At 49.5% G+C, this 16,536-nt stretch overlaps 1 protein-coding gene across 2 annotated transcripts in view; it reads left to right on the forward strand.

The window, feature by feature from the left end:
• Positions 1 to 14,836, forward strand: part of XPO6 (exportin 6) — a 32,980-nt gene extending 18,144 nt beyond the window's left edge. The window contains exons 10-24 of one of the 2 annotated variants that reach the window (XM_069734482.1): positions 96 to 204; positions 604 to 696; positions 5,552 to 5,621; positions 7,923 to 8,082; positions 8,512 to 8,604; positions 8,748 to 8,892; positions 9,088 to 9,234; positions 9,995 to 10,181; positions 10,310 to 10,465; positions 11,420 to 11,534; positions 11,624 to 11,795; positions 11,873 to 12,034; positions 12,672 to 12,770; positions 13,703 to 13,933; positions 14,152 to 14,836. In XM_069734482.1, the coding sequence (XP_069590583.1) occupies positions 96 to 204; positions 604 to 696; positions 5,552 to 5,621; positions 7,923 to 8,082; positions 8,512 to 8,604; positions 8,748 to 8,892; positions 9,088 to 9,234; positions 9,995 to 10,181; positions 10,310 to 10,465; positions 11,420 to 11,534; positions 11,624 to 11,795; positions 11,873 to 12,034; positions 12,672 to 12,770; positions 13,703 to 13,933; positions 14,152 to 14,253 (2,041 nt within the window). In that variant the 3' untranslated portion in view covers positions 14,254 to 14,836. The remainder of the gene's footprint in view (positions 1 to 95; positions 205 to 603; positions 697 to 5,551; positions 5,622 to 7,922; positions 8,083 to 8,511; positions 8,605 to 8,747; positions 8,893 to 9,087; positions 9,235 to 9,994; positions 10,182 to 10,309; positions 10,466 to 11,419; positions 11,535 to 11,623; positions 11,796 to 11,872; positions 12,035 to 12,671; positions 12,771 to 13,702; positions 13,934 to 14,151) is intronic. The other variant, XM_069734483.1, reaches the window with a different exon arrangement.
• Positions 14,837 to 16,536: the final 1,700 nt, after the last annotated feature.

Genomic DNA, 16,536 nt, shown 5'->3' on the forward strand with positions numbered 1-16,536 from the left:
ACAAGCGGATAAGGGAAGGTGGCCCTATGGGGTCGGCGGTCACTACTGATGGTCTCTGCTCACATCGAAGCATATTAATATTACGCCCCTCATAGGTACGAAGATGCCCTGGTGCTGCTGCTCACCGAGGTGCTGAACCGGATCCAGTTCCGCTACAACCAGACGCAATTAGAAGAGTTGGATGACGATACGCTAGATGATGACGTGAGTGTGGCGCTACATTCACAGCCACTGCCGTTTTTGCACATTTGCTGCTGAAGTAACCGACCACAGAGGCCAGATTTCCTCTGCTTGAACTTTGTGGTTTAACTGCAGTACCAAACATGGACAAAAGAAGGCGCTATGTGTGCCTCGGCTTATGTAGGGCTCCGATACAAAGATGTTTTCAGTTTGACCTCCTCCCTCAATTGAGGAGCAGCATGGAAGAAATCCTAATAAAATATTAGATGCGTCTGCTCCTTGTGGAACTAAAACAAATACTGTGTTTTCTTTCCAATCACAGAACAAACTGTAATGTTTAGTGTACTGAAACGTGAAAGCAGAAAGGTTTTTTTTTTTTTTTTTTTTTTTGTACTGACCAGTATGTTGCATCTTGCTTTACAGCAGCAGACGGAGTGGCAACGGTATCTACGTCACAGCTTAGAAGTGGTAGCCAAAATCATGGAATTGCTCCCAACGCATGCCTTCAGTACTCTGGTAAGTACCGGATTGAGCCACTTTACAGACATTTTCATTTATATTATTTTACCTGAGTTACATCCTGTATTATACCCCAGAGCTGCACTCACTATTCTGCTGGTGCAGTCACTGTGTACATACATTACATTACTGATCCTGAGTTACATCCTGTATTATACTCCAGAGCTGCACTCACTATTCTGCTGGTGCAGTCACTGTGTACATGCATTACATTACTGATCCTGAGTTACATCCTGTATTATACTCCAGAGCTGCACTCACTATCCTGCTGGCGCAGTCACTGTGTACATACATTACATTACTGATCCTGAGTTACATCCTGTATTATACTCCAGAGCTGCACTCACTATCCTGCTGGCGCAGTCACTGTGTACATACATTACATTACTGATCCTGAGTCACCTCCTGTATTATACCCCAGAGCTGCACTCACTATTCTGCTGGTGCAGTCACTGTGTACATACATTACATTACTGATCCTGAGTCACCTCCTGTATTATACCCCAGAGCTGCACTCACTATTCTGCACCCATATATTACTTATCCTGTGTTACGCTCCGGAGCAGCAGGTTACCGTCCTGTCTCCCATCAGTCTGTGTAGACTCCGTCCCTCTCCGATCACTTACAGACATTGGGTTTTCCATTCTTGTGAATGTAGACTGTTGCAAAAAACCGCCACCCCTTCTGGGCCATAATGGAGCAGAGGATGTCTGGAGCCGGAGCGCACGGACTCTTCTTTCCATTTTATTTCTTTTCCTTTCCGCAGGGTTTCAGCTCTTCCATTATCTTGTCACTTTGCATTTTCAATCCAATTTCCAGCACAACAATTTCTTCTAAATGACCTTTCTTGAATTTCCTTTAATTTGCCGTTTTAATATTCCATTTGGGAAACATCTTTATTCCTGCCGGTGATTTCAGTGGTTGGGTTGTAGATGGACATTGAATATTTGTCAGAGGTGGACTAGCTACTAGTGCCCGGGAATGGGGTGTGTAAGTCATGGTGACCATAGGCATACCTCCCAACTTTTGAAGATGGGAAAGAGGGACAAAGTTTGCGGCGCGCGACACGGCAAATTTTAGGCCACGCCTCTGACCACACCCATTCACTAGTCACACCCATAGCCACGTCTCAACCACACCCATTTAGCACTGCTGATCAAACTGTTCATAAAGAATAATTATAAACAAAATATGGCCACACATGATGCTCCATACTGTATAATGACCGCACATGATGCTCCATACTGTATAATAGCCGCACACGATGCTCCATACTGTATAATAGCCACACATGATGCTCCATACTGTATAATGGCCCCACATGATGCTCCATACTGTATAATGACCGCACATGATGCTCCATACTGTATATTGGCCGCACATGATGCTCCATACTGTATAATGACCGCACATGATGCTCCATACTGTATAATAGCCACACATGATGCTCCATACTGTATAATGACCCCACATGATGCTCCATACTGTATAATAGCCACACATGATGCTCCATACTGTATAATGACCCCACATGATGCTCCATACTGTATAATGGCCACACATGATGCTCCATACTGTATAATGACCGCACATGATGCTCCATACTGTATAATAGCCACACATGATGCTCCATACTGTACAATGACCGCACATGATGCTCCATACTGTATAATGGCCACACATGATGCTCCATACTGTACAATGACCGCACATGATGCTCCATACTGTATAATAGCCACACATGATGCTCCATACTGTATAATGACCGCACATGATGCTCCATACTGTATAATAGCCACACATGATGCTCCATACTGTATAATGGCCACACATGATGCTCCATACTGTACAATGACCGCACATGATGCTCCATACTGTATAATAGCCACACATGATGCTCCATACTGTATAATGACCACACATGATGCTCCATACTGTATAATAGCCACACATGATGCTCCATACTGTATAATGACCACACATGATGCTCCATACTGTATAATAGCCACACATGATGCTCCATACTGTATAATGACCACACATGATGCTCCATACTGTATATTGGCCGCACATGATACTTTGTACCGTATAATGGCCACACATAGCTACTCCTACACACACGGCTCCGCTCCATACATCTCGTACACACACGGCACTACTCCGTACACCTCGTACACACACGGCACTACTTCGTACACCTCGTACACACACGGCTCCGCTCTATACACATTGCACACGCTCCGTATACTTTGAGCACGCATGGCTCTGCTCTGCACACCTCATACACACGTGGCTCTGCACTGTACACTTCGTACACACGTGGCTCCGCTCCATACACCTTTCACACTCTGCTCTGATCCGCAAACCTCTTACACACACGACTCCGCTCCGTAGACCTTTCACATGCTGCTCCGCTCCGTACATACCCGGCTCAGCTCCGTACACCTCGTAAACACGCGGCTGTGCTCCGTACACCTCATACACACGCGGCTGTACTCCGTACACCTCGTACACACGGCTCCGTACACCTCTTACACACGATTCCGCTCCGTACACCTTTCACATGCTGCTCCGCTCCGTACACACGCGGCTGTGCTCCATACACCTCGTACACATGGCTCCGTATACCTCTTACACACGACTCCGCTCCGTACACCTTTCACATGCTGCTCCGCACACCTCGTACACATGCGGCTGTGCTCCGTACACCTCGTACACACGACTCCGCTCCGTACACCTTTCACATGCTGCTCCGCTCCGTACAGACGCGGCTGTGCTCCATACACCTCGTACACACGCGGCTGTGCTCTGTACACCTCGTACACATGGCTCCGTATACCTTACACACGACTCTGCTCCGTACACCTTTCACATGCTGCTCCGTACACCTCGTACACACGCGGCTGTGCTCTGTACACCTCGTACACATGGCTCCGTATACCTCTTACACACGACTCCGCTCCGTACACCTTTCACATGCTGCTCCGTACACACGGCTCCGCTCCGTACACCTTTCACATGCTGCTCCGCTCCGTACACACGCGGCTGTGCTCCATACACCTCGTACACACGCGGCTGTGCTCTGTACACCTCGTACACATGGCTCCGTATACCTCTTACACACGACTCCGCTCCATACACCTTTCACATGCTGCTCCGCACACCTCGTACACACGCGGCTGTGCTCTGTACACCTTGTACACATGGCTCCGTATACCTCTTACACACGACTCCGCTCCATACACCTTTCACATGCTGCTCCGCACACCTCGTACACACGCGGCTGTGCTCTGTACACCTCGTACACATGGCTCCGTATACCTCTTACACACGACTCCGTACACCTTTCACATGCTGCTCCGTACACCTCGTACACACGGCTCCGCTCCGTACACCTTTCACATGCTGCTCCGCTCCGTACACACGCGGCTGTGCTCCATACACCTCGTACACACGCGGCTGTGCTCTGTACACCTCGTACACATGGCTCCGTATACCTCTTACACACGACTCCGCTCCATACACCTTTCACATGCTGCTCCGCACACCTCGTACACATGCGGCTGTGCTCCGTACACCTCGTACACACGGCTCCGTACACACGACTCCGCTCCGTACACCTTTCACATGCTGCTCCGCTCCGTACACACGCGGCTGTGCTCCATACACCTCGTACACACGCGGCTGTGCTCTGTACACCTCGTACACATGGCTCCGTATACCTCTTACACACGACTCCGCTCCGTACACCTTTCACATGCTGCTCCGCACACCTTGTACACACGCGGCTGTGCTCCGTACACCTCGTACATATGGCTCCGTACACCTTTCACAGTACGAGGTGCACCGAGCGGAGCCGCGTGTGTGTACGAGGTGCACCGAGCGGAGCCGCGTGTGTGTACGAGGTGCACCGAGCGGAGCTGCGTGTGTGTACGAGGTGCACCGAGCGGAGCCGCGTGTGTGTACGAGGTGCACCGAGCGGAGCCGCGTGTGTGTCTGTGTACGAAGTGTACTGAGCGGAGCCTCAGCCGCGTGTGTGCACCGAGCGGAGCTGCAGCTTGTAATTAGCACATGATGATACAGTGACTGACTGTCATAGGGGCTTAGCACTTTTATGCCTGGGGAAATAAAGCAGCCACATTGATGTGTTGTCACTCTCTCCCAGGGAGCTGCAGCTGCTCCTCCTCCACAATGCACTGGACGGAGGAGTCATCTCTGTGACATCCACTACTCACTGATCTGCATCTCTCCCATTAGCAGCCTCCATTCCTCTCATGGTCTGCTGCTTACATTGCCCCCGGCACCCAGGCTGTGTCCGGTTGTGTTATGTCACCTCAGGTGTCCCCTCTCTCTGAACTGTGAGGCACACTGGAAGACTCAGGAACACACCTATGGGGAAGGGGCGTGTGACAGCAGCATCAACTGTTCTGTCTGCGGGACTCTCTGCGTCCCGTGCAGGACAGACGGGGCAAGAATCAAATCCGGGGCAGTCCCGCACAATGAGGGACGGTTGGGAGGTATGCATAGGGGTCCGTCTTGGACATTCCCCTTTTATTCACTGGGTTCCCCATTAAGCTGACAACATGGTGTCCTACTGCTGAGATCTCCAGGATCAGCTGTACTCTGCACAGAGACAAAAAGCAAGTGTCCAGTTTCCCTGCAGTGCCTCCGCAGGAGAAATTAAGTATTGCACCATATTTTTAAGACCTAAATAAGCTCAGTCCTCCAGAACAAGGTGCAGGCTGACTAATTCAGGTACTGAACAGGAGACCCCCTCTCGCCCATATATCAGGTGTAGTAGAGTTGTCTGTTGTTCTCAGTTATCGAGTTTCTTCTTTTTGCTTCTGTGCAGTTCGCTGCGCTGCAGGAGAATCTGGACGTCTATCTGGGGCTGCAGCGGTGTATAGTGAACACGGGGGCAGGTATGTATCTCCGCCAGCTGCTATAAGATGAGCTTGCATGCTTGTTAAAGGGGTTGGCCACTTTCTAGATGAATGCGGTTGTTCTGCAGTCATAAATGCCTTGTAGTTTGTTCTTTTACCCAATTGCTGCATTTTAAGGCCTTCTGCTCACTATTCGGTGATCTAGGGTGGCTCGTGTATGGGTGGCCAAGGTGGTGGCAGACAGGTGGTTTACTCTACTGCTTCCTCAGCTTTGCCCTTTGCTGCACGGGTGCCGGAGGTATTAAAAGGGTTTCTCTGCACAGGTGCCGGAGGCATTAGCGCAACTCCTCTGCACAGACAGGTTCTGGAGACATTAGCACGACTCCTCTGCACAGGTGCCGGAGACATTAGCGCGACTCCTCTGCTCAGGTGCCTGAGACATTAGCACGACTCCTCTGCTCAGGTGCTGGAGGCATTAGCACGACTCCTCTGCTCAGGTGCCTGAGACATTAGCACGACTCCCCTGCTCAGGTGCTGGAGGCATTAGCACGACTCCTCTGCGCAGGTGCCGGAGGCATTATACGACTCCTCTGCGCAGGTGCCGGAGGCATTAGCACGACTCCTCTGCTCAGGTGCCTGAGACATTAGCACGACTCCTCTGCTCAGGTGCCGGAGACATTAGCGCGACTCCTCTGCACAGGTGCCGGAGGTATTAGAACGACTCCTCTGCACAGGTGCCGGAGGCATTAGCGCGACTCCTCTGCACAGGTGCCGGAGGCATTAGCGCGACTCCTCTGCTCAGGTGCCTGAGACATTAGCACGACTCCTCTGCACAGGTGCCGGAGGTATTAGAACGACTCCTCTGCACAGACAGGTTCTGGAGACATTAGCACGACTCCTCTGCACAGGTGCCGGAGACATTAGCGCGACTCCTCTGCGCAGGTGCCTGAGACATTAGCACGACTCCTCTGCACAGACAGGTTCTGGAGACATTAGCACGACTCCTCTTCCCAGGTGCCGGACACATTAGCGCGACTCCTCTGCGCAGGTGCCTGAGACATTAGCACGACTCCTCTGCACAGGTGCCTGAGACATTAGCACGACTCCTCTGCTCAGGTGCCGGAGGCATTAGCATGACTCCTCTGCTCAGGTGCCTGAGACATTAGCACGACTCCTCTGCACAGGTGCCTGAGACATTATACGACTCCTCTGCACAGGTGCCGGAGAAATTAGCACGACTCCTCTGCACAGGTGCCTGAGACATTAGCACGACTCCTCTGCACAGGTGCCTGAGACATTATACGACTCCTCTGCGCAGGTGCCGGAGACATTAGCACGACTCCTCTGCTCAGGTGCCGGAGGCATTAGCACGACTCCTCTGCGCAGGTGCCTGAGACATTATACGACTCCTCTGCACAGGTGCCGGAGAAATTAGCACGACTCCTCTGCACAGGTGCCTGAGACATTAGCACGACTCCTCTGCACAGGTGCCTGAGACATTATACGACTCCTCTGCGCAGGTGCCGGAGACATTAGCACGACTCCTCTGCTCAGGTGCCTGAGACATTAGCACGACTCCTCTGCACAGGTGCCTGAGACATTATACGACTCCTCTGCTCAGGTGCCGGAGAAATTAGCACGACTCCTCTGCACAGGTGCCTGAGACATTAGCACGACTCCTCTGCACAGGTGCCTGAGACATTAGCACGACTCCTCTGCACAGGTGCCTGAGACATTAGCACGACTCCTCTGCACAGGTGCCTGAGACATTAGCACGACTCCTCTGCACAGGTGCCTGAGACATTAGCACGACTCCTCTGCACAGGTGCCTGAGACATTAGCACGACTCCTCTGCACAGGTGCCTGAGACATTAGCACGACTCCTCTGCACAGGTGCCTGAGACATTAGCACGACTCCTCTGCACAGGTGCCTGAGACATTAGCACGACTCCTCTGCACAGGTGCCTGAGACATTAGCACGACTCCTCTGCACAGGTGCCTGAGACATTAGCACGACTCCTCTGCACAGGTGCCTGAGACATTAGCACGACTCCTCTGCACAGGTGCCGGAGACATTATAACGACTCCTCTGCACAGGTGCCGGAGACATTAGCGCGACTCCTCTGCACAGGTGCCGGAGACATTAGCGCGACTCCTCTGCACAGGTGCTGAGCGATTTCACTGCCATTGTGAAAGAGAACAGATTTGGAAGGGGGTTTCACGACCGCCATAGTCTTAAAGGCAGCGAAGGCTTAATATGAGGGGTCAGGACACAACGCTGCAGGACATTGTAGCATTCCCGGGTTTCAGCGGATAACTGTTATTTCTGTTCTATTGCAGAACAGCGTCTCAATGTGACTGCCGAGAACGACTGTCGCCGGCTGCACTGCTCCTTGCGAGACCTCAGCTCCCTCCTCCAGGCTGTCGGCCGTCTCGCCGAGTACTTCATCGGGGATGTGTTCGAAGCGCGCTTCAACGATGCCCTTACAGTTGTGGAAAGGTAATTTTTTATATGACACTGGCTTAAAGGGGATGTCCACTACTTTTATATTGAAGAACTATCTTTAGCATTGTTCATCAATATCAGATTGGGGAATGGGGGGGACACCAGGAATCCCCACCCATCAGATGTTACCAGCTGGATGTGATGAGCTCCATAGCTCCGCCACCTGGCCGTGGCCTGGTACTGCACATCTGCCTCTACCCGAATTAATGGGAGTGGTTCTGTACTCTGCTGCAGCCATTATATAGTTTGCCGAGCTGTGCTGTGCTGCAAGTGATCACATCTGACAGCCGCCGGCACCTTATTGGGAAGTCATCAATCTAAACGTAGTGGACAATCCCTTTAAACAAAAAATAAATAAATAAATGCATGAACTGCAGGGTACATTGATGTTTTCCTTCATCCTCTTTCCCTCATCTGTGCCAGATTGGTCAAAGTCACGTTATATGGCTCTGAGATCAAACCGTACAATATGGAGACGGCGGTGCCTACAGTGCTGAAGCCGGACCTGGTGGATGTGTGAGTATTTCATCCTGGCACTATTCCTCCTCCAGAGAGGGGGCTTATACTTGGCAGCCTGGCATGCTGCATTATTGATGCATATAAGTGACAGCTCCGCCTGTAGGCTTGTATGTAATATCTGCACTGTTCTCCTTTGGCAGCCATGCCCAGTCCCTGGCAGCGTTGCAGGCCTACTCCCACTGGCTCGCCCGGTTCTACAGCGAGGTGCAGCACCAGAACTCCCAGCAGTTTGTGTCTATCGTCTCCTCAGTGATGGAGGCGCTACCCCCACTCATCAGCACAAAGGTGAGCCATGGTGGCAGTGGTTGGGACTAAAGTGGCGGTTGCATTGCTGAAAAATTGGGGTCACAAATTCCTGCAGTGCCGATTTAGGCGCTGCAACCCCTTCACATTTCCAGCGCAGTGAATGGGGACCGCTCTTGTAAACATGCCTTCTGGGGGTGATCCTGAAGACCCATTTGCTAACTGGAGTCTTTCTAGGTACAAGAAAAGCTGCTGCTCTCTGCTTGCCATCTGCTGGTCTCTGTGGCCACGACGGTGCGGCCTGTATTCCTCATCAACATTCCTGCCGTCCAGAAGGTGTTCAGCCGCGTGACAGACAGTTCTGCGCAGAGACTTCCAGAGGAGGTGGGCTTTCTCAGTCCCCACCAGGACTTTGCTACTATATTGATGCAGCGGCCATAGCGTCCAGTTATGTCTTCAAACTGGGGTTTCTGCTCCTAGGAAAGTGATTCTTATGTACGGTTACTACGAGCATCCCAAAGGTGGTGGTCCCAGATACCTGTATTCTCTCCATGGTGGGCTTTTTTTCCCTAGGTCATGCTCTAGACATAATCAGTATATCAGTTTTGCCTGCGGTCTACGAGCACTGTCCTCACTGTCTGCATCACCTTGTAAGATTGCTCTAAAAAGATTCACAGTACTCGGGTTCTGCGGTCTCTTCGATAGTCTGTGCCCACCGGACCAAAGCCCTGTGTACCTCTTCCAACCAGTCTGTATCCTCCGTCCCTCTCCCGATCAGTAGGTCAGGCTTGACGTCGCACTTGGGCCTACACAGATCTGCTACTGAGAAACTGTTCTGCAGATCTGCTAGATAGATGATCTGCTGCCCAGCATGAGTAACACAATCCCGCCAGATCTGTATGAAGGGGGAGCAGGGTGGAGAGGAGGGACATTGATGGGCGACATCCTGTAATTTAGGGATTGGAGAGATGATAAACACCAGGAATATAAACTGTGCCTACAGTCTCTTTACCTGGCCTGCATCAACCTGTCATTCAGGTTCTGGTTTGTCGTGTTCTCTGAATAGCTGCATCTGACATGTCTGATAATTCTATAACCAGGCACGATCCTCCATTGTTAATGATTTTGTCTCCGCCTCGTGCAGGCTCAGGTGCTGCTGTGTCGCGCCCTGTCTAACGTCCTCCTTCTCCCATGGCCAAATGTCCCGGAGGGCGAGCAACAGTGGGCCGAGCGTTCGAGTCATCATGCCAACCTCCTGAACAGCTTGACCAGAGACTACCGCCATCTGAAGGGAACGGCGCCTCCTCAGAGGAAGGGGCAGCTCGAGGCCAGTGAGTATCCGGAACCCCGCCGCTGTCATTGTATTCTTCACTCATCTTCCCCTATTACATTTTTTTTTTTATTCTAATAGTTCTATACTTTGCTTACCTCCCTTTTTTTTTTTTCTACTCTTTTGCAGCCAAGCGTGTCATTTGTCAGACCCTGGGTGTGTTGAAGGACATCGTAGAGAACATCTCCGGAGAGGGCACCAAATCTCGGCAGATCTGCTACCAGTCTATGCAGGAGTCGGCTCAGCTCTCTCTTGCTCTTTTCCCAGCATACATTCACCAGTCGGGTATGTACATCCTGTGGTTGATACACAAGTCCACGCTGGTGGATTGTTGAAGACTGCAGCCAATCAGCGGCCGCTGATTGACTGCAGTGGTCACGTGACATTGCTTATGCTATGAGACCCTGGGGAGATGGGGCTCGGAATGAAGGAGCAGCGTCGGTCAGACCCTTTAGGATCCTGTGAAGGGTTATCAGACTTACAGGGGTTGTATCATTTTTCATTCTTCGGGAGCACACCACTCCTCTGCCTCCTTGCTGGTGGGCAGTGCCTTCCTGAAGATTGACAGTTCGGGTTAGCGGCATGGTTGCACCACTGGTCTGAACTGTCAAGGATGTTTAGTCGCTCGATCCCTACGTCAAAACAGCCAAGAGACATGGCTTTCTGCCCTGAAAGCCGGTTCTATTGGCTTTGGTTGACTATGCAGAGCCCTGGTTGTGGCGAGACTGACTGAGCATGTGCGCCCACCAGCGCTCTGCCCACCAGGTGGACCTGCACATTGTTATACTTTGTGAACACTAGGTGGCGACAGACTATGTAATTTTTATTTTTCTAATGATCCGTTCTACCTTTTTAGTCCCTGAAGGATTTCATAGATTTTGCAGAAATCCTCCGAAAATGCCAACACACTAATGTCTATGAATAGACCTGGTAAATACAGGCAATAGATGGTGTTATCAAGGGAGTGATGCAATGTAGAAAATCCTTTTAAATATGTAACGCCACAGTGAGGAAGCGCGCCGTGCCCTTGGTTGCAGCGTCTGTAGGGGAATATTTCGTCTTATGTACGATAAGTAAGTGCCATGTTGTGAAATTAGAGCAGGTCTCGTTGGGAGAAGGATGTGAGCTCCATACAGAGGGATATTCTGCTCTTGCTTTTCTCCGAGCTGCGAGGCCGCTCCGGGACGTGTCGCTGTGCACATTTGTTCGTTTTGTGCATGTCTGATTTCTTTTTCTTAGATGTGACCGAGGAGATGCTCAGCTTTTTCTTGGCCTTATTCCAAGGACTCAGGGTACAAATGGGGGTGCCGTTCACCGAGCAGATCATACAGACCTTCCTCAACATGTTTACCAGGTAACCTTAGCCGGCCCGACACGCACGGATTATTATTTATCCCATGGTGATCACCCCGGGGTGCTCATTATCTCACGCCGTGCCCGCAGGGAGCAGCTGGCAGAAAGCATCCTGCAGGAGGGCAGCGCCGGCTGCCACGTGGTTGAGAAGTTTCTGAAGATCCTCCAGGTTGTGGTCCAGGAACCCGGTCCGGCCTTTAAGCCTTTCCTGCCGAGTATCCTGTCCCTGTGCATGGAGCAGCTCTACCCCATCATCGCAGAGGTAAGTGCTCATTTCTAAAGAGGTTTTGTGCTTCAATTCTTGTTTCCTCCAATTCCTATTTTTTTTTGTTTCTGCAGCGTCCGTCCCCCGATGTGAAAGCAGAGCTGTTTGAGCTGCTCTTCCAGATGCTGCATCACAACTGGAGGTATTTCTACCGAGCCTCTGTTTTAGCCAGCGTCCACCGAGAAGGGGGCGACGAGCCCATGGAGAACCAGGCACAGTTCGTTGGTGTCATGCAGGTCAGTGCTCCACTAATCAAATTCTTTCTTGTCCTTTCCAAGTAAAACCAAAAACACATGGGCTACTTGCACAGTGAACAAGTCTGTAGAAACCTGTTCACACCACCAAAGAACTTGAAGACACAAAAGCGCACAGAGAGGTCAAAAAATACTCTGTTGTAAAAAAGTCACAGTAAATAAGCAAGTGCTAGTCAAAAAAAAAAACGTATTAAAAAAAAAAAACCTTATTAACTAAATACCCTGTATTTTTTTCATTTTTTTGACTAGCACTTGCTTATTTACTGTGACTTTTTTACAACAGAGTATTTTTTGACCTCTCTGTGCGCTTTTGTGTCTTCCTTGCCAAGTAAGTAGAAGTCACCAGAACACCATGTTAAGCCCTAAACGACCCATGACCTATATTTACGTCGTCGCACGTGCGTCTTATGTCTCTGGCGCTGATCCCACATCTTTCCCTGAACTTATTGGCTGATTTAATCCACCATCAAGTGCCTCTAACAGCTGCGGGTGGATCCCATATCACCAGTTAAATGCTGCTGTCAATCACTGACGGCATCATTTGATACGGGCCGGATGGAATTGCATCACATGTCCAGCCCATCGGTGCTTGTCACGATATTTGCTCTGTTTCCTGCAGGCATTTGGTCAGTCATTTCTGCAGCCAGATATCCATCTTTTCAAGCAAAACCTGGGCTATCTAGAGACCCTGAACAGCAAACACAAATTGTACCATAAGGTGAGACGCTACGTCTAAGTCTGGGATACTCGAGGCTTCAGTCCAAGTGTAAATTCCTCCCGACTCATTACTGTTATTGGCTGAACTCACTGTTTTTGACTGATTCGGCGGTCGGTCATGTGTTTATCATCGGGTGAGATAATGAGGATGATGGTTGGGTGAGATGATGATGATGACGATGGTTGGGTGAGATGATGATGACTATGCTGATGATGGCTGGGTGAGATGATGATGACTATGCTGACGATGCTTCAGTGAGATGATGACTATGCTGACGATGCTTGGGTGAGATGATGACGATCATGCATGTCCAATTCAAGACTGCCAATCATTTTGTTCTCGTAGAGACAAGCCACTGGCCGGCAGTCAGCGGCTTTCTTAGAGAACAAGGAAGCACTCGGCCTTTTTAAGGGAGAGACTTCCAAGATGACTGGATGACAGTGTATGGCGGCATTAAGTGTAGAAGAGCCACTTGTCAGAAGTTTTGATTGTCGGGGTCTTATATTGAAATCCCACTGATCACTGAAACAAGAGATCATCCGTGTGCTGCTGTCCCTCAGCGCTGAAGAGCGTCTTAATAGATAGTTTTGTGATTCGGTCTTCAGTCTCCGAGGAGCGCGCCCCCTTCACTAAAGCTGAGGCTCAGAAGCCATCCAGGGGGGACACAGCAACCTGGTTAATACTAATTAAAATTTCTGATGTGTCACTAGGAGATTTGGAAAGTTTTCACTTATTTTTTGCAATCTGTAATATTTATCAGACAACATGGAGGTCTTGTCGGGGACCCCAGCAGAGCTCACTTGGCCCGGTTTTTGGCTCCAGGTTTGAAGTGATTTACGGTTTTCCTGCAAAATGGAAACCAGCATTGGTTCCTCGAACACCAGTCTCCTCCTCCTCGCCTCTCATCACTTTTCTTCTCCTCTCTCTTCCAGAAACTGTTCCGGGCCATGATGCTGCCGCAGTTTGTCAGTGTTTTACTTCAGGTTCTTATCCACAAGTCCCATGATCTTCTTCAGGAAGAAATAGGCATCGCTGTCTACAACATGGCATCTGTGGACTTCAGCACTTTCTTCTCTGCCTTCTTACCCGAATTCCTTGCCGGCTGCCAGGGCCTTGATAGCGGTCAGAAGAATGTCCTTGCCCGTAATTTTAAGATGGAAAGGGTGAGGGCTACAGATCTGTGAATAAAGAAAAACAAATTCATTGATTCTTAAAAGTGCTGATGTGATCTTTGTTGTTCAGGAGCGCAGCGCTCCCCTGCCTCGGTCTCCTGCTTGCCGGGGGAGGTGTGCGCTCCTGATTGACCGGATCTGTGACCTGAACTCTGCAGTGTCTGATGGCCCCAAGAAATAACCCCCCATTGTCTTCTCTCTCCTTCCAGGACCTGCCTTCGTTTACTCAGAGCGTGCACCGCTTGGTGAATGACCTCCGGTATTACCGACTCTGCAACGACAGCCTCCCTCCAGGAACTGTGAAACTGTGACACAACCGCACCCCACCTTTTACCCCCCAACCCAAATCTTGCATCCATAGTCTTAACTCACCCGCTACAGATGTGAATCTTCGCTCCTCCACTCATCCCGTATATATTTCTGTTCATATAATATGTATATTTTTTTTTTTAATTAAAGGATTTTAGCACTTTCTCTCTGCGAGATTTCAGTGCCTCCCCTGTTTACGCCACTTTAATCCCTTTGTTTAAAGGGTTCTTATAAATCCCTCTGGTAGCTCAGGGGTTAAGCAAACGCTCCCTTGTTTTTTAGCTGTAAAAAAAAAATACAATAGAAAAAAAAGTCGATTTCACAAAGCTTCAATACCATTCCCTGATACCGGAGAATGTGGGTGACCGTCGCCCATTATGGACACTGACGTCTGGATTTTAAGCCCGTAACGGCCCGTTATATGCCCCCTGCTCAGTTGGGGGTACACTTACTTTATTAGGTATTGTTTTATATATATATTTTTTTTTTTTCTTGCGTGTTTTTTTTGTTTTTTTTTTTGTTTTTTTACCATTCCATTGTGAAATTGCAGTCGCTTCTTGCGAATAAAATGAATGCCTTGTTTAATACCAGTGGTGCTTGTGTTTTAGCCTGTAGATTGGGGACTGTGGTGCTTGTGTTCTAGCTTGTAGATTGGGGACAGGGGCCGGGGTTTGTTTTAAGAGGCCTCTGACCTTACGGTTCTGTGAACTACTTCTAGTATTCATGGAAAAAAAACTATTCTGTAACATGTACGGTATTTTTTTTTTTTTCTCCTAGAACTTTGCATTGTGCTCTGGAAATGTACGAATCATTTTGATGGGTGGTACCATTTCCATTACCGTTGGGTTGCGTCCCTACACACTGTTCAATGAGGGCTAATGATTCAAGAAACTCCTTGTGGAAATGGAGAATGGCAACGCCAAGTTGTCAATTTATTCATTCATTTCCATGAGGAATAACAGAGGAACCGCACAACCTGAAATTGCCACTAGAGGGCGCAGTATTTGTCATTGTGTCAGCAGGACTGATTCTGTTCCTCTCTTTGGGTGGGTCCTATAAGCAAAGATGGGGTTGTCCTGTCTAGAGAAGATGATTGATTTTCCTGCCTCGTTCTCGGTACCGTTATCTTCTGGGAAATCTTAACTTTTTTTTGTTGTTCCCCCTCCGCATTGTAGAACTTCCTGCTAATTGCTAAAATGTCATGTCATGTAGCATTCATCCATTTATCCCCCTCCTGGGAGCTCGGATCCACAGAGCACTTAGATGCAATCATGAAGCCTGCGCCACGTTGGACCTCCTGGTTTTTCTGTGATCTGCTTTCTCACACATTGATGACCGACGTAGATTTCTTCAATGCTGTCCCGTGTGCAAGTCCAAGACAGAGCCGAGGCTCTACGGACTCATGGTATACAGCTGAGAAGTAAAAAGGGGAATATATTCTGCCAGAGGGGGAAGGAGACTGATCCTGACCTTATCCTTCACTTAGCAGCATGCTGCCAAACTGTGGGGAAAACATGAAAGTAAAAAAAAAAAAAACTTTTTTGGGGAAAAAAAAAATATACAAGTGTATGGAGCGAGATCGGGCTCTGGCTGGGAGTTTGTATAACACATAGATACCCTCCGATCCCTGCTCAGAAACTGGCAAATCCTCGCAGTGCACGCATTGGGGGGGATTCATAAGTGCAGTCAGTGACTGCACACTTATCGATTTTGGACCGGACACCATATTTCTTAATGCAAACTGTATAAATTATTTATTCGATTTTTAGACCTGATGGGGCTGGTGTACTTGCTATGAAATTCCATGTATAGAATTATTTTTAGAGTTCTAATCTATAAATGAGCACTTTTTGCCTCTCCTTTATTTCACACAGAACATGAGGGTCTTCGGTCTGCTGCTGGACTGCAGCGACATTTTCAGAAGCGAATCGTTCTCCTGCGGCCCAGGATCCTGCTTGTTGATGGGCTCCCGACTGCCGCAGGTATGAATGGTTACTCAATGTGCGCACCTAGACTGCAGGCAAGGGCAGCTCTGCATCTGCAGCAGCCTCGTCCAGCCATCCGATCAGTTTCAGAGGAGCGCTTACAAGCACTATTGGAAAGAGCTTGTAAGAGCTGCGCTCCTCTCCTTGGGCGTCGGACACTAACGGGCTGCAGAGGAGGCAGATACAAGTGCTGCTCACTACATTAGGAGATATCAAAGGTCCCTTTCCCTACTGAGCTGGAGGGGGGAGATCTGTAATGTATAAAGCCCATAGAACGCCTGCTGAATTACCACTGACCCT

The sequence above is a fragment of the Ranitomeya imitator genome, chromosome 7 (genome assembly GCF_032444005.1).
Source record: "Ranitomeya imitator isolate aRanImi1 chromosome 7, aRanImi1.pri, whole genome shotgun sequence".
Taxonomy (NCBI): Eukaryota; Metazoa; Chordata; class Amphibia; order Anura; family Dendrobatidae; genus Ranitomeya; species Ranitomeya imitator.